Source organism: Diplotaxodon limnothrissa, linkage group LG15, assembly GCF_057381915.1.
Source record: "Diplotaxodon limnothrissa isolate DT_005_m linkage group LG15, D_limnothrissa_male_GT1.1, whole genome shotgun sequence".
In the NCBI taxonomy this organism is placed as follows: domain Eukaryota; kingdom Metazoa; phylum Chordata; class Actinopteri; order Cichliformes; family Cichlidae; genus Diplotaxodon; species Diplotaxodon limnothrissa.
The window spans coordinates 22107926-22126876 of NC_140610.1; the positions used below are offsets into that span (position 1 = coordinate 22107926).

The following is an 18951-nucleotide window of genomic DNA, read 5'->3' on the forward strand; positions in this document are numbered from 1 at the left end:
CATCACCACCATCTTCTGTTTGGCTCCAGTCATGATGTGAGGAGTGAGGACAAACTGACCAAAACACTGAGAGAAACAACAGAGTCACAGTTAAAGATCAAAAATACTCCGGGATCATCCATTCACATGAGACCTGAGCTGATTGGTTCTGTCTGCACCTATGAATGCTTAGCTAAAGGGTTCCACTTCCATATTTCCCCACACGCTTACATCTGTAGAGGGGTGAGGGAACGCCTTCTTTCTCGCATATCTTCTTGTTTTCTTAAGACAATTCTATTTAATAGTTTTGCCTCTAGAAATATTTCATTTGGAAAGAACTTTGTGACGAATAACTGAACAAATCAGCTGCTTTCCACTAAAGATGAACTCCAAATGCAGACAAACCCCAGCTTCACCAGATGGAGTCAGTGGAGTTTGCAGTGCAGAATAGTGGATTAGGGAAAATGTCACCATGAGACCAACTGAACGATATCAAAAACGATTACCGGGCCAGCATGAGGCAGGAAGCACCAGGCCTAACTACAGATGCGCTGTGAGTATATGCAAGTATCTGTGTCACAAAATAAAACCAGTCGGTGAAATGAAACTTACGGCTTTGTACTCCTCCTCAGATGCAAACCTCTCCTTCTGGATCCTCGTCATGTAGAGGACGTCGGTGTCAGGCAGAGCCTCCTCGATGCTGTCAAACTCCTCCTGCAAACAAACATGTTTTTTTAAATTAGCAGTTTTTAGTACATATTTGTGAAAACTCCTCTTTGCTGTGTAACCATGTTTAGTCCTCACCTGTTTGATGCCCTTTGAGGCCACGTAGCTGACGATCTCTGCTGGCATGTGGAGGTTTTTGGGAGCCACGTAACGCAGAGTGATGCGGTACTGGGTCAGCAGTTTGGCGAGGGAATGAACCATTCGGCCATGTTTCAGATGTCCAACCATCGTTATCTGACAGACGCCACAGTTTTAACATGTTTTCATGTAAAGTTTTATTCTGGCTGAAGATTAAATTAAAAAGGAATCATGTCGCTCACCGTCATGCCGTTGACCGTTCCCAGCTCCTCTCTGATGGTGAAGACGTCCAACAGGGCCTGAGTGGGATGCTCCCCGACACCGTCGCCAGCATTGATCAGCGGCTTACGGCACTGACGGGACGCGCTCTGAGAATTGATTTGATTTTGATTTTATTGATTAGCATTCAAATTCAAATCTCAGTGAAAACAGTGAAAAAAAAACAAAAACAAAAAAACAGTGAAAACAGAACAAAAATCTACCATAAAGAAAGAAAGCATGAGACAAGGCTAATCAAAAGGTATTGGCTGAAGCATTTGCTTATTACGCCAACCCTTTTCACAAAATATCTTTTTGTATGCAGCTCCTGTACACAGGGCTTGAAGAAAATAATAAAACAAAGCAAAAACCAAACAAACAAAAAAAAAAACCAAAGAAAAAAAAACTTTCCACCTTAGATAAGTAACTACATCAAAGCAAAAGAATCAAGAGGTTGTTTTTTTTTCTCCTTTTTGCTCTTTTCATTCTTGATTTATATATTTTTCTATTACTCTATTTTTAAACATGTTTTTAAACAAGGAAAATGAACTACACCTTTTTAAATCACTGTCATAACTATTCCACAGGTTAACTCCTCTAACAGAAACACATCTCTGCTTTATATTTGTCCTTATCTTGTTTTTTTTAAAGAAATCTGTTCCCCTTAAGTCATATTGACTCTCTCTGACTTTGAACAGCTTCTGAGTACTGGGGCAAAGCAAGTTATTTTGTGCTTTATACATTATCTGTGCCATTTTATATTCAACTAAATCATAAAATTTCAGGGTATTCAGATTAATAAACAAAATGTTAGTTGGTTCTATATAGTTTGATTGGTTTATAATTCTTATAGCTTTTTTTTGTAACTTGAAAATATGAAGAGTGTTCGTTTTATATGCATTACCCCATATCTCCAGACAGTAAGTCATATATGGAAGCAACAGAGTACAATAAAGTGTGTATAATGATTTTTTGTTCAGGACATGCTTTGTTTTATAGAGAATAGCAATGGTTTTTGACATTTTTGTTTTCACGTGGTTTATATGAGACTTCCAACTCAGCTTATCATCAATTATCACTCCAAGAAATTTATTTTCGTACACTCTTTCAATTTCAATTCCATTAACCCTTATTTTAGATACATTTTTCATTTGTCTAGTGCCAAAAATAATCAATTTTGTTTTCTTTATATTTAATGATAACTTATTTACATCAAACCAGTTTTTTAATATATTTAACTCCTTTTCCGCTGTAGTCAGAAGCTGTTCTAAGTTTTTAGCTGAGCAGTACAGAGTGGTATCATCAGCAAACAATACGAAGGAGGAGTCACGTGCGTAAGATATTAAAAACTCATCTTCAAACTAAACAAGCATCAAAAAACACACAACAGGGTGCTGCTGCAGTTACTTTTATGACCAATTAGTGTTTATTTTCTTTTACGTAAAGAAAACTTTTAATAAAAAAAAGTATCCATCTAAAATCCACCTCTACAGCTCCAGGTGTTGGGTGACGCAGCACGAGGACGTCAGCGTAGCCACTCATGATCTGGACAGAGTCCGCCAGCGATTCTCCCTTCAGCGAGGAGGAAGTGGCCTCGCTGGAATGGACGACGGAGCCGCCCAAACGCTGCATGGCCGCTGCGAAGGAACTGCTGGTGCGAGTGCTGACCTCATAGAATATGGAGGCCATTACTTTACCCTGAACAGGAAGGCATGAGGAATGAGGGATTACTTTAAGGTACCTCATCATTCTATAACTTTGGTCATGTTTGATACGAACATCCACCATTGTAACAGCACATAACTGAAATTAGTGAATAGTGCAGTAACATGAGGCACGTTTAGGAGATACCTTGAGTATTTCCAGGCTTCGTTCCTTCTGAACCATCAAACGTAAAGTGTGAGCAACATTGGGAGAAACCCTCGAGGTAAAACAAAAAACTGCTGTTCCAAAGCATTCTGGGAGCTGTAATACCAGGTGGCAGGCCGGGATCAGAGGCACGGTGGATGCGGGACGGCAGCAGGTAGCGGCTTTCTCCACCAATGCGTCGTGGGCTCGCAGCTCGAGTCCGCACTCCATCCCGGGGTGGAGTTGGACGCTGACGCTCAGGAGTCTGATGGAGCAGAATTAATGTAAACAAAACACATGAAGTAATCCCCACATAGAGGAGTTCAAGAAACACTCAAAACAGTTCTAAGTACAGGCTTTAAATGTTTTTGTTTGTAATTAAACTCTGTTAGCTGTACGTTCAAATTCTGTGAACTTTTTAGATGTCATCTACGCTCATAAGAAAGAAGACCGGGGATATAAGCACCGGAAAAGAGCTTCCTCCAAACGGTGGTGTCTAAGACCTCTTTCTTAGAAATAAAGTGAGGAGCTGCTATTCCTCCACATTTCAAAAGGAACAAGTTGATACCTGCTGTTTGCCTCCTACCAGACATTTCAGGCATGGAAGAAACACCAACTTTAATCACTGATCTGAACCTCTCGATTTTGCTTGCTGTGTCTTTTACAGCATTTTAAACTAATTACATCTAAGAAGTTCTTTTATTCAATTTGTTGAATGAAATTCTAGTGTTTTCTTTCAGTTACGTTTACTTAGCATCAACTAGCCGATATCTGCTGCTGTGTGCACGTTCTTCATGGCTATGGCTGCTAAAGAAGTGTGTTAGTGTTGGCAGATAACTTCACTCTCTTCTTAAATCTGGTCAATTTTGGCTCCAAAAATAATCATGGTGGTGGCCAAAACACCAATGTGATGTAATATTATTGTAGAGTCTTTATCTTACAACAGAAAGCATGGAAGGCAGCTGCATTATTACCGCATTCACTTTTATTACCATTGGAGTTTCTTTGACAGGTTCTGGAGGATGGGTGGAAGAAGTGGGCCAAGTCTTCACATCCTCACCGTAACCTGGAGGCACGAGCACCTGAAGGAGACAGGACACGTACTTTATTAGATCAACTACATTTATTCTCTTTGTTTTCTTGTTCAAAAGCAAAATGCACGAATGCTGACCTGGCCGTCGATGTAGGCCACCTCTCCTCGCAGGACCACGCGGCGGACTTTACCTTTCACCTTCATACCTTCGAAAGGAGTCCACTTAGACTTAGTGAACTGCATGGCCTGAGGAATAACCCACTCCTGCTCGAGGTCCACCTGAAAGACACGTAATTGATAAATAATTAGGAACATATTTCATCAGAGTACAGATAGGCTGCTAATTACTGCATCAAAATAATGTCTCCTTAAAATGAATTCCCTTTAATTGTGTTTGTCTGTTTACCTCCACGTAGGTGTTTTCCTGAACGGGCAGGTTGAAGATCCTGCGTGGATTGTCATAAAGACGTCTGGTAATATCATCCAGAGTCAGACGTCCATCACTGACGGCGGTGAGCAGCAGAGGCAGCATTGTTTCCAGACCGGGGTAACCAGGAGGAGGACGCTCACTGTTCTTCTCGTCTACAGAGTGAGGAGCTAGCAAAACAAAACAAAAACCGTACAGTTCAGGAAGGTCGAAGACAAGTCTGTCTGCATGATCGTGACAGAAAATGAATGCTCTCTGACCGTGGTCTGTAGCAAAGCAGTCGATAATGTCCAGATTTTCCCAGAGTGTCTCCATGTCCTCGCGTGTTCCCAGCATGGGTCGAACCTGCGCTCGACCGTCGCCGATCTGCGCCACATTGTCCTCACATAGGAAGAGGTGGTGAGGGGCGACCTCGCATGTGACCTGGATGCCCTTCTGCTTTGCAGCTCGGATTATCAGGATCTGAAAACCATTAAGAAGTATTAAAACTGTAGGAAAGAATCCAAAAAATTAAGATAAGATGCACTTTAACAGCCGAAGCACCAAACACCAAATAGCACCGAGGCTCCAACTGCTCAACCAGGTTCAAAGGTTCAGCAGCAACCAAGATGGCGGCGCGCAGACGCAGCGGCCCGGAGCTCCTACACTTTTGCACTTTTGGTGGTACTGTGTATTATTTCACACAGTCTGGGGTTACTTCAATACAACAGAGATGATCTACTACAACTAAGCCGTGGAGATCTTCAACTAACATCCGAGTATCTCATCCCCCCGGAGATCGTTAAGCAACCCCCGGGGCTACCCGCAACAGCAAGCCGCAGGAGGAGACGTTGCGAGCGGAGGCAGAAGAGAGGCAAGCGGGGAGGCCTGTGGGCACGGCTAAAGACTAGTCCGTTTAAACCACCACTCCCGATCATATTCCTCTCCAACGCCCGTTCAATCCGTTACAAACTGGATGAAATACGACTGCAGATCGCCACTCGACGGACTTTTAATAACTGTTCGTGCATGATTTTCACTGAAACCTGGCTGGACAGCGCCATTCCCGATGCGGCTATCAATCTAGCAGGCCGCACCGCCTATCGAGCCGACAGGTCTGCGGACTCGGGTAAGAAGACTGGCGGGGGGCTGTGCATCTATATTAACAACCTTTGGTGCACGAACGTCACGGTAACGGAAAAACTGTGCAGTACGGAGGTAGAACTGTTGGTGTTAAAGTGCCGTCCATTCTATCTCCCTCGGGAATTTTCTGCCGTTTACATCTGCGCTGTTTACATTCCACCAGATGCTAATGCTAAGCTAGCGTTAGCACAATTGAGCAGCAGCATCAATAACAGCCTGGTAGCACACCCGGACAGTGTCTTTATTGCGGCTGGGGATTTTAACCACGCGGACCTGAAATCTGTACTTCACAATTTCCACCGTAATGTGAAGTGTGCTACCAGAGGAGATAGAACGTTGGACCAGGTGTACACCAACATGGCGAATGCGTACAGAGCCCAGGCTTATCCCCACCTGGGTCAGACCATCTCTCCCTTCTGCTACACCCAATATACACACAAAAGATCAAGAGCACTGGGATTACAACCAAAACCGTGAGAACATGGCCGCAGGATGCTATTCCGATGCTTCAGGACTGTTTCCACTGCACAGACTGGGATGTATTCAAGGTGCAGGACACTGACAATCGTGTCGCATTGGACAGTTACACCTCCACTGTCTTGGACTACATCTGTTTCTGTGTGGACAATGTAACAACTTGGAAACGATTCCGTGTGTTCCCTAATAATCCACCCTGGATGACACACGGAGTTCAACAACTTATTCGAACAAGGAACAACGCTTTCAAATCCGGGGACCAGGAGGCATACAGTGCTGCCAGGGCCAACCTGAGAAGAGGCATCAAGACTGCCAAGCAGCAGCACAGGAGGCGTATCGAGGCCAGGTTTGAGAACAACACCCAGGTTTGAGAACAACACAAACCCAAGGCAGGTCTGGGAGGGCATCAGGGCTATCACGGACTACAAAAGAAGAACACCATCACCCTCAGCCGACAGTTCTACTCTGGCTGAGGATCTAAATCTCTTTTATGCCCGTTTTGACAGGGAGAACACCGACCCTGTCCTGTCCCCTCTCCCCTCAACCGACCCTGCTCCGGTCCTGAGCACTCATGAGCTGAGGCGTGTGTTCCGGAGCATTAACACCAGGAAGGCGGCCGGGCCGGATGGAGTGCTGGGCCGGGTGCTAAAAGACCTGGCGGACGTCTTCACCTCTATATATAACACCTCGTTGTCCTGTTCACTGGTACCATCCTGTTTCAAAGCAGCAACCATCGTTCCCATCCCAAAACAGTCAAATGTCACATGTCTGAACGATTTCAGACCTGTGGCACTCACCCCCATTCCCGCCAAATGCCTGGAGAGACTGGTCATTAAACACATCAGAGCTGCTTTTCCACCATCCCTGGACTCGCACCAGTTTGCATACAGGGAGAACCGGTCAACCGAGGATGCGATCGCCACAGTGCTGCACACATTACTGAAGCACTTGGAACACAGGAATACCTATGCACAGCTCCTCTTTGTAGACTACAGCTCGGCTTTTAATACCATCCGGCCATACAAACTACGTCCCAAACTCCACCAACTGGGACTTAACTCCTCTCTGTGCAACTGGATTGTGGACTTCCTCACTAACCGTAGACAGAGTGTCAGAGTGGGTAAGAACACCTCTTCCACCCTTGTGGTCAACACCGGTGCCCCTCAGGGGTGTGTTCTGAGCCCTCTGCTATACACTCTCTTCACCCATGACTGTATTTCCTCCTGCGCGTCCAATCTCATTGTTAAGTTTGCAGATGACACTACAGTGCTCGGACTTATATCCAACAATGATGAGACAAACTATAGGACAGAGGTGCAACAACTAGAGTCATGGTGCCACGACAATAACTTGGTCTTAAACACCAAAAAGACCAAGGAGATCATTGTAGATTTCCGGAAGAGGGGTCATAACAACCATCTGCCTCTCTTCATTGGCAGTGAGGCGGTGGAGAGGGTGAGCAGTTTTAAATTCTTGGGGGTAACTGTGACCGAGGACCTGTCCTGGGGCAACCATATCACCTCAGTTGTACGGAAGGCCCAACAGCGCCTCTACTACCTGAGGAGACTGCGGAGCGCACACGTTCCCAGATCTCTGATGTTGAACTTCTACAACTGTGCCATCAGCAGCGTTCTGACGTATGGATTTCTAGTGTGGTTCCCCAGCTGCACCAAGGCCGATCAGCAAGCACTCCAGCGGGTGGTGAAGGAAGCTGGCAGAATTATTGGAACAAGTCTGCCAGAGATCAGTAATATCTTCCCCACTCGCTGTCTGAGGAGGGTGCACAGTATCCTGCGGGACCAACATCACCCTGCGCGCCACCTTTTCCATCTGCTGCCCTCAGGGAGAAGGTACAGGTCTATACAGGCCAGAACATCCAGACTGGCCAACAGCCTGTATCCACAGGCTGTGAGGCTCCTGAACTCTCTGCCCCCCTCTCACGGACAATAACCATATCCAACTTCTTAATAGCAATGAACTGGTCTGCATTGGTGCATCATATCTTTATTCTCTTCCCCCTCCTGCCCCCCCCTCTTTCTTAAATAGATAACTATCATATCTGATATCATATCTCACAGTACAATAATATTGAATGGGTTGCATTGTTGTATTTTGTCATGTTTCTCAGGTCTTTGTCTGAATTTCTATGAACATTATTGCTAAGGATTGTCTTATTGCATTGGAGTCACACTGGGTTAAATATGTACACTTGGGTTTTAAGGGGTATTTATTATTTTCTTCTTTTTTTTGGGTTGTATGGAAGCCCCAAACGCAATTTCATTGTTCTTGACAATGACAATAAATAAATAAATACTAAATACTCAACCAGACCACCGACAGGTCTCGCACGCCACAGCCGCTCTATCACATGACGCATGCTGCTCCGACGTGCTAAGGTTATGAGCTGAGTTACGCCATGTCGCAAGTTTTGTTAAATGATTTTGTGATATTTAATGGATCTGATTACATTTTTTATTTCTCTTCGATATCCGATCCAGTAATTTAGGTCAGTGTCGGACCGATGCGTAATATCGGATCGGTCCATCTCTAATTCGTGGTAATCAGTGAAATTCGTATTGCAGACAACTTGGTGTGGTCCACCAAACTCCAGTAACTGGAGCAATCTGCTAGCAACCAAAGCGAGCACAAGAAGGTTTTCGGTGCAGTGCTATGTTTGTGACCAGTTTCACCTAGTAACATCCAAGTGGTTAAGGAACCCACATTTGTCACTAACAACTGGAGGTTGCCAGGGGATCACCAACCGGTCTCTAGTGTGATTGCGGTGTCAGTGATTAAACATCGGCAACAAAAAGTGAAATAACATCCCACAGACAGCCTGTCAAGTGCTGACTTCCCTGTGCCAAATATTTTGTTGTTTTAATTTATTTATCACAATTATTATTTATTTGTTAGTGATATTAAAGTGATTTATGTCTATATACTCCCGAAGGAAAAACAAATCACTATAAAGATATAAATGTAAAAAACAATATACATGTATATTTGTATATGTATATACCAAGATACCAAGTTATATACCAAACATTTTTGCTACTCCAAACAAAGTAAATTTGACCAAAAAGTCCTAATTAAATAGAAGTAATTAGAAACCTGAGATAAAGTTTAAAGTATAGATTTGACTTTAGGTCAGTATAAGTTTAAGTGGGGCGTGTAGGAGTGAAAGTTCTCCATGTACTGTATGTGTAAATCTATAAGGCCGATAGGTGATGTAACAGCCCAGCTAGCATTTCTCCAGCAGCTACACTCATCCACTTACCCGCTCATTTCACACAGCAGCGTCCTCCCCCTCCTCACCCTTCCCTCGGTCACCACGCCTGTGTTTTCTGGCTGGCCAATGCACTGACCTACTTTTGCTGTTGTCGTTTCACATACGCACGGTCACATATACGCTCTTCTTGCTGCCACATACCTTGCTGTTTCTCGTCCGTTAGAAATGAAATCACTGGAACTCAAGAATAAATTTAAACACCAGGCTGCGCAAAAGGTTAAAAGAGAAGAATCTTAATTTATTTATTTTCTTTTGATTTTTGTCCAATTTCAATATTATAGAAAAATGCCACAGGTGGATAAAAAGCCAATGCAGGAAAAAAGAGGATCATGAATTTACTTTCACAGTTTAATCTATAACCATTTACTTAAATTTAACTGGCTGTTGTTTTGTTTTTTTTGTTTTGTTTTTAAAAAAAAACAATCTTTTTTTTTTTTATAAATAAGCAGTGTTAAAAAGTATAAATAAATCAATTTGATTGCAAAAAAGCAACACCATGGTAAAATGCATTACAAATATATTAACACTGAAACCAAAGGTCAGAGCTGAAAGCATGATTCAGATTCGATTTAAGCTAATTTTATTTTAATCTGCATTAATTGAAAATTACAAAAATGTCAAATGTCGTATTTACTTTTTTTTTTTTTATATTCTTTATTTCTACAATATTACCTCACAAAGATGATTACAGGCATTAATTAACACAGTTTACAAGAGAAAAACGAAACAAAACGAGAAGGAAGAAAGACAGTGAGAAAGAAAGAGAAAAAAAAAAGGAAAAAAATTATATATACGGTATATAAAATAAAAGGAGAAAGCTCTGTCGGGAGTAAGCAAATTAACTAAATTGGTGGTTTCAAGCTTTAAAGAGAAAATTCGGTTTATAGGTATTAACGTATTGGACCCACTTATCCCAACACAGATGGAACCAGGCCATCCTGTCATTAACATGAGCTGTTACTTCCTCCATCCTATATATCTCTAACGTAATTTCCCACCATAATGACAAAGTCGGTATGTCTTGCGAGGACCATTTCTTTGTTATACATTTCTTACTTGCAACCAATAAAGCTCTTAACAGACATATGTCATTTTTGGACCAGTTCTGCGGTATACAGCCAAAAAAAATTGTCTTCATATCCTGAGGGAATGTACAGTTAAAAATGCCTTGTAATATACCATGAATGTCTTTCCAGTAAGTCCGTAGCACAGGACAGTCCCACATAATATGGGTGTGATGGGCTCCTTGGTATCCACAGTTTCTCCAGCACACGGGAGGATTCCCATCATAGTGAGCCTTTTGACATGGAGTGATAAAGAACCTTATCAGAGTTTTCCATCCGAACTCCCTCCAGCTTTTGGAGGAAGTACTCCTCCATTGCCATTCCCACATCTGAGTCCATTCTTCCCTAGAAATACACATCCCTCCCTCCTTTTCCCATAACATCTTCACATAACTGTCATCGAAGACCCCTCCACAAATGTCGTATTTACAAGGGCTTAAATAGCAACAGCATTTTTTTTAACTGAGGGAGGAAAAACATTAAAAATATAATAATCACAAGGTCTAAAATCACCTTAAAAGTTGTAAATGCCAGCATTGAATGTAGATGTATGTATTGATGTATGTTTCTTTGGCATCAACAGCAATAAAGCAGAGGTACGAGATGCTTTACAAAATGTACAAAATAGTTTAAATAGCAACATTCAAATAACTTGTTTAACACTTTCTATCCTAACTCTTTCATACAACTTTATCACAAATAAAAAATAAACAAAACTTAGTCTACTTTATTTATTCAATAATGCTGCTATCAATAAAATGTGATTTGTGCTTTAAATATATCACCAGCCTTCCAACAGTCTAATTTGTGCTCCGTTAAAGATCATGTGTTTCTCCTTCATTGCAATCTACGTTACTCTGCTGGATCTCCTGTGTAATGTGTCTGAGCACATTGTGTTGGGTCCAACCAGCTTTCTGTTTGTTTCTTTGTCTCTATTGCTGTCAGTCACAACCAACGGTTCGAGTCACTCATTATTGTGTAATAACTGCATATTTAGCCTACAGGGACAATTATAGTTTTCTCTTCTGCTTCTGGAGGGGTGCTGATAATTGCTTGTACATCATGGGTGATTTTGTTTAAAGAATGTCTGTGTTCTAGGTGTGAGAGATACACATATTGACGGGGCCGGGTTATGTTAAAAAGTATAAATTGTTATACTTTGTTCATTGGTTCAAAGGTACCCCACACTTCTTTTTTGTTTGCTTGTTTGTTCTGGTGTATTTTTCATTTGAACTGTTATTCTGCCAGAGTACTCATATTTACAAGATGGCATTGAACGCCCCATTGGTGTGTCAGGAAAACTCTTTTGTACGTATGTTCCCTGAAGGGGATTGGAGTCGTTCTTTTTCCACCTCAGCAAAGGGCTAGGAGTTGGAGAGGAGCTGCTGTATGTTTTTGTTATGATCTGATTGTGAAATAAAGCATATGCAGTGAGAAAGCAACTCCAGGAGTCATCCCTGCCTTAAAGCTGCAACATAGGGCTGCCACAAACGATTATTTTGATAGTCGACTAGTCACCGATTATTTTTGCGATTAGTCGACTAATCAAATCCATTGGACATAAAACGTACAGCTTATTGCACCAGCAGCATCTGCTCTTATATAACTATCATTAGCTTACAGCTTTAAGTGTTTAAGGTGCTAACTAAAAAGACAAGATGACAGTTTATTAAATTTTAATGAAATCTGCAGATTGTTTCGGTGAAGTTTAATAAACTCCTTGCCATCTAAAATATAACAGGACACCGGAGTAAATTCTCGAGCATCTCACACTTCTGATAATCAGCTGTCTGCTTGACGTTTATTCAGCTGTGTAAAAACTATAACTTTAATCTCAGCCAAACCGATTTACTCAGGAACAAATAAAATACTAAAAAAAAAGCCAAACAATAACATTTTTCAGTTATCTAAGTGACTCATATATCATGTTTAACCTGAGTAGCGAAAGACGGCAGTGGGTTTGTAAACGATTTGCCGGGAGTCCGCTGTTCTCACGGCTCTAGTGACCTTGCCCCCGGCTAGCTATCGAGCTAGTGGGTAACAGATGTCTCCGAAAACGTTGGCGCGCTTTTGAAAATATGTGGTGTCTTGATAAACTGAGCACATATTTGAGGCTTACACAGCTACATTCTCGCCTGAAAATATGTTAAACATTTATTTTGTGACCCAGAAAGAATAATAAGAGTAATATTAAAACTAACTAGCTGCCGCCATTGTTGGAAACTGAGCAGGGCTGCGCTATGAATTCTGGGACACAGCTTCTTCTTCTTCGGGGTTTAAGGGCAGCTGGCATCCTTGTACATGCAGTGCTGCCATCTTCTGTTTCAGTCCGTTATTACACTCTTAAATCCTACTACTCATTCCTGCGTCTTTTGGGATCTTACAAAGCTTCAAACGACGGGTCGACTATTAAATTAGTCGTCGACGATTTTAATAGTCGACGTAATCGTGACTAGTCGACTAATCGTGGCAGCCCTAGTGTGTTCTCATATGTATCTGTCCGTGGTTAACTTTATTTATTAACAAGACATTATTCAGGTGAAATAATGACACTCAGACAAGTTCTGTTAAAATAGCAACGTGCACGGGTGAGCGGCTCTCAGGAGACACTCACACCGAGTGCAGGCGATAGCTCTTTATTTATAAGACACATCGCGTATGCAAATACCTTCATATTCCTTTAATACATGTTCTTGCGAATAACTTCCTGTGACTGAGTGTGTGCACGTGTGTGTGTGGGGTCATATGAGTGTAGTCTAATTTCGGGAACTGCTGTTAGAGATTTAATCTCTTGTGGTTAGGTCGCTGTCTCTGGCCTTCATCAACATACAGAGTTAAAATGTCAGTGTGCACAAAAGTGAAAAAGCACAGCATATTTGTGAAATATATGAACACATCAATATGAGCTTATAGTAAACAGTAGTAAATAAACTTATATATGTTAAAAATCTCATGACAGTATCCATTAATCCATCAGTAATTGATTTTTTTTCTTCTCTTGTCATAATCTTTAAAAAAAAAATGCCAATACTTTTTGCTGCCATGTACACATTTAAAAAAAGTCTGCATTTTAAAAAGAGATGATAATGATAATAATAATAATAATAATAATAACAACAACAATAATAATCACATCTTCTTAAAGTTTTTTAAAGCTCTTCATGACATCTTTAAACTTTTATATTCACAACGAGGTAAATGTTGACCACTGACATCAACAGAAAGTTAGGCTAGTAATACTATGGCTGACACAAAGTTCATCCTTATTGATTACATTACTAAACATGGTGATATAGTAATGCCTTATTACTAAAGTGTTCTAAAGTTTTCCTTATATACTTGGCCATATTGATTAGTTTAGGACAATGTACTTCAAGTACAGTGTAATTTAAATGTAACTTTTGCCAAGCAGAAACAGTGAATTGATTAATTTTTAACATGTCAGGTTGTCAATGGAAAATTGTATTTAGTAGTCAGTATAATCTTTTAGTGATATAAGTTTGCATATGGTAGAATACTGCATGTAGTTATTTGTATTAGGAAATATTCAACCATGTATACTTAGAGGCATATAATCAATTGTGTGTGATCTCTAGCAGGCTGCAGGCTTGGCGTGCACCCCAGGAATGCACCCCCACATCCTGGGAGCATGGGAGAGGTCGTACCTTGTTTTATTGTTTTATGGCAGGATTAACGTAGCTATGTCTGTTTTAGTTTAAGTGCTTCTTTACATATAGATGAACTGCTGGACTTCCTCACCATGTTATTTAGGGTGAGGGGGAGACTACCCTTTCCTGACCAAGGATGTACCTTTTGTGCTTTTATGACCCTTTGATCAGCAGGACACACGCACGCACGCACGCACACACACACACACACACACACACACACACTGAAGTATAAATAAAGACCGGGGCAGTTTCTTAGTGCGAGTCTCTCAGTAGGGAGCTGCCCTTGCTAGCAAGAACTCTGTGTGTTTCTCTTCTCTGAGTCTTTACTGAAGAAGTGTTTTAGAACATTTTCCCTAACACAGGTTTTGCTGCTTTTCTTTCTCACTTTAAAGTAAATGTCACGGCTTTCATGGTTAAAAATGTCAAAATCAAAACAAATATAGTTTCATTAGTGCTAGAGAATCAGTTTTCTGATGTTTTTAAAATCAGATAAGTACTGAAAAATCACCCAGAAAAGTAGTACTGATTTAAAAACAGCTGTTTTAATGTGAACTTCGCTTTGAGTCTTTGTCGGGTCTGTTTCTGCAGTGCGGAGAAGCGGAGACGGGAGCTGGAGTGCTGCTACATCGAGGAGCTGGCGGAGCTGTTGTCATCCAACATGGGCGACATTGCCAGTCTCAGCGTTAAGCCCGAAAAGTGCCACATCCTCAAGAGCACTGTGGACCAAATCCAGCAGATCAAACGGCGTGAGCAGGGTGAGGAAACACGTTTTCTGTACGGTGTCTCCACAATTTCTGTCAAATATTATGCTCTTTAATTTTCTTTATAATTTTCTGCGTAACTATAATGTAAACCAAAAAAATCATAAAACATTTTATGTAAATGTTTAAACAAGGTTTGCAGGAGTAAACCAGGGTATGCAAAAAATAAACCTCCACATCTGTAAGATTTGTCACCTCAAGTTTTCAGTTAAAGCATACATTCTTATCCTATCTCGACAGATGTGGGGAGGAAAGCCTTGGCTGTCTTTGTGAGGCCACTCATTGACATCGGTGCATTCCTAACGGTGTGTTCACACCGAACGCGATGGACGCGAATAGAGCGTCAGGTTTACATGTAAAGTCAATGGAAAGGCGCGATGACGCGCGATTGCGGGTCCCGCGAAAATTCGGAAGCAGATTTGCGTCGCGAAAACGCGTGAAACGCGCGTCAGTGTAGCGCGTCTGGCGCGTTTGACTCGCGAATAAAACCACGCGCGTGAGTTTTTGTGTTGCATTTTGTGCATACGCGCGTTTCGCGTCTACCGCTCGAGTTGGAAAAATCTGAACTCCAGCGTCAAATCGCGCCGCGACAACCAATCAGGAGCCTGGTGACGTGGCTGTTACCTAGGTCAAAGGGGCAGATCCAGCCAAAGCCTTTCATACTTCAATGGAGGGGAAGGCTAATCAATGCGGTAGCAAACAACTCGGAGCTGTACAACACCAGCTGCTTTCAGTACCGAGACAGGAATAAAAAGGACCGAGCTTGGAGGAAGATATGTGAAGAGATCGGGCAACCTGGTAAGTTCATTCATTTCTCTTTTGAAAGTTTTCACTGACCCGGGGAAGCCGCACAAAAGCTAGCAAGCCACCGCTATTTTCCCACTGACGTACAAATACCGTTCTGCTTTTATGCATGTTGTCATTTAGGAATATATTTTATTGTTTATTAATAAACAGCACACAGTGGTCCCGCTGTTCATCCATCACTGCTTTGCTTTTTCGCTGATTTTTTATTGCAGAGTACAGCATTGCATTCTGCAGCCTGATTGACAAATCTCCTGCGCTTGCCAAATTTATCACGTTTGGTTTTGATAACCATCGCGTCCAATAGAAAAAACAGCACAAAAACACCCATAACTATGAGCCTCATTCGGAAATAGACACCTGCACCGTGAGGGAAAAAGGCGCACGAAAGTGGCGGGCAGATGAAGACAAACCGCGGCATAATAATACTTTTACGTTTTGCAATCTACAAAGGTTTGCACTTTGAGAATCAATTGTGAGAACTGTGACCAGGGGCTAGTTATTCTGAGAACCCCTGCAATAAATGAGGGACCACTGTCTACTCTACGATTATTATATCCAACCTGTTAACATTTAATACTGTATTGATAGAACCAACTGATTCTGCAGCAGAGCATCCCCAGTCCCTGAGCTCCTGCTGCTGCACCCACAGATATGTACAGCAAGCACTGATACCTTTTTAGTCGGTGGGATTCCCTTTTACTAAATATCTACAACCAATCTGATTATATCCTGTTATTGTTTTTTTTTTTTTTCAATGTTGAAATTAAAATCTAGTAGCAGCCTTCTCATTTCTTTGTGTTTTGTGCTGTTTTACAGGCCCACAGAGGAGGACGGCTCCGAGGCAGATGAGGGACGGGTCCCAGGACGGTCCATCGGCGGTGGAGCTGGCCATCCTGGAGTCCCTGAAGAGGCCACACCAGTCTCCAATGGAGCATTTCCTCCTCAGCCTTGTTCCTGCTCTGGAGAGCAGCTGGTCCTTTTTATTCCTGTCTCTCTGTAAATTCTTATATTTTATATATTTATGTTTAATGTTTTTCTGTTTGAGACTTTTAATATTATTTCAAATAAATGTTTATAATGACTAATGTCTCAGTTCTACTACACAGCAAATGTTGGCACACAACTTGACACATGTAGAATTTATTTCATATTATACTAATGACAAAATATACTGATACAGTGGGATGCAGAAGTTTGGGCAACCTTGTTAATAGACATTATTTTCCTGTATAAATCGTTGGTTGTTACAATAAAAAATGTCAGTTAAATATCATACAGGAGACACACACAGTGATATTTGAGAAGTGAAAAGAAGTTTACTGGATTTACAGAAAGTGTGCAATAATTGTTTAAACAAAATCAAGCAGGTGCATCAATTTGGGCACCACAAAAAAGAAATGAAATGAATATTTAGTGTATATCAATGTGTGTGTCTCCTATATGATATATGGGGCGCCTTTGTCTGGATGTGCTTCCCATCCAGAGCTGCACAGCACAGAGGAAAGTTCCAGCGCTCCTGGAATCCCTCTGTGATGGACCGCCAGTCTCCAGGTGAAGGCACAGCCATGAAGTCGTCCACTAGACAGTCCCAGATGGACGTCGCTGCCTGGGGGGTGATCTGGCTCACCGTGGACACACCGACTCTGAAACTGAACGCGATGGTCCTGAAGGAGTCCCCGGTGACAAGGAACCTGGACAAAATTGTTCAAAATCAGTATTATGTGTACTGCAGTTACAAAATACATTATTCAAATTCCAAAATACTTTTGTGATGTCAGATATAAATCACAAAACTTAAATCTTACATAAAACATTTTGTAATTATAAGGATAATTACAAAATGTATATTAGATAATATCTAAAACAGTTGTGTTTTGTTTTAACTTTAACATATCATAATTTGATTGGTAGCAACTTTCACAACTACAGTGAGCCAATCACTCACAATTCCTAAACATGTCAATCAGGTAGGAATGAAGTAAGACATTAATAGAAATAAAGAGTTGTGTGTTGACATGTAGCCCTTTCCTTGCTTAAATCATTAATATTTTTGAAAAATTAATCTGTGATAAGACAGCTTATCAAGATAGAACCATGTAACTAGAGATGAACCAAACTGTTCACAGTTTTATCTAACTCTGTTTTAATAAAGGCTGGTGACCCCTGCTATAGAGTCTGACAGCTGCAGGGATTATATACAAACATTCAACTATCCCAGAATTAAACCAGGTCTAAATAAAAAGGAGTGAGTATCACTACAAAGGTTAACTCAGTGGTCCTAATGCTACAGTTTGATATCAGCAAACACCAAGCGCATACATTGATGTGACACCACAGCCATGCTATCATTCAAACACTGATAACAGCATAAATCGAATTAAATCGGGACTTGATGAGACCTTCTGAGTATCACTAGAAATATTATAAAGAGTCGTCTCTGTACCACAGTTTGCTTTCAGTAAACACCGACAGCATTCACTGTTAGCATAGCACATCCATGTTAGCAGTGTATAACTGGATGGATTAGCATATTAGCACAGATATCAATAAAGGACTACCGTATTAAATAGTTTTACTAACCTCAGGCAGACGGACAGGCGCTCTGCAGGTGGGATTGAGCGTCTGTAGTTGGTGTCTAGGCGGGCGATGCTGGGACCGACGAGGGAAAGCAGGTCCTCAAACTGGCCGACGGTGATAGCGCTGGAATCGGCCGTCATCCAGGCGCAGCTCCTGGAGCAAGTGGTGAAACTCACCAAACTGCTCATGCCTCTGGAGGACCTGATGGACCCAGGTACGGCGAGGACGTCTTTTACGCTGCTGCTCTGCTCTCCACAGTACATAGAGAAGGGAGACTCTCTCTTCAAGCGCTAGCTCGATAGCTGCCATCTTGCAAAGATACCGGTCTGGCACAACTCCCTCCCACATTCCTCCCACATTTCCGGTTCACTGGATTTTTCTTGGACACGCGTTGAGACGCGAATGTACACGCGTCAAATTAGGGGCGTTTGGGGCGTTTTATTCGCGTCCATCGCGTTCGGTGTGAACACACCGTAAGACTTAAGTTTAACCATCACAAAATATCTGATAAACTTTCACCTTCTCCCTGACCTGAACCGGTTTTGTAACCTTAACTGTAAAACCAAGCTTTTACCCTCAAACAGGGATTTGAAAGCTTGTCAAAGGAGTTTAGAAAATGTAACCACTCTGGTGGTCTAAAGCTGAACTTTTTTTTTTTTTTTAACGTTTCCCTTTGTTTACAGAGCAGTGCAAAGGCCGAAACTCAAGATTTAGTATGGTATCCACTAGGGGTGGGGGAAAAAATCGATACTGTGTAGTATCGTGATATTTTGTTTGCTAATAATGTATCGATACAGGGACAGCAGAAATCGATATTTTGTTACAAAAAAAGTT

At 41.7% G+C, this 18951-nt stretch overlaps 2 protein-coding genes across 2 annotated transcripts; both read right to left on the reverse strand.

Moving 5' to 3' along the window:
• Positions 1 to 427: 427 nt before the first annotated feature.
• On the reverse strand, positions 428 to 4784 carry LOC146617485 (multifunctional protein CAD-like). Its single transcript, XM_085373030.1, has 8 exons — positions 4610 to 4784; positions 4329 to 4519; positions 4061 to 4201; positions 3831 to 3971; positions 3008 to 3154; positions 1026 to 1151; positions 784 to 939; positions 428 to 693 (listed from the first exon to the last, which is right to left on the reverse strand). Exons 1-8 carry the CDS (start codon positions 4683 to 4685, stop codon positions 556 to 558), a joined length of 1116 nt encoding a protein of 371 aa, XP_085229156.1. The 5' UTR covers positions 4686 to 4784; the 3' UTR covers positions 428 to 555.
• A 12176-nt stretch (positions 4785 to 16960) lies between these two features.
• Positions 16961 to 18462, reverse strand: LOC146617486 (uncharacterized). Its single transcript, XM_085373031.1, has 2 exons — positions 18121 to 18462; positions 16961 to 17231 (listed from the first exon to the last, which is right to left on the reverse strand). Exons 1-2 carry the CDS (start codon positions 18378 to 18380, stop codon positions 16961 to 16963), a joined length of 531 nt encoding a protein of 176 aa, XP_085229157.1. The 5' UTR covers positions 18381 to 18462.
• Positions 18463 to 18951: the final 489 nt, after the last annotated feature.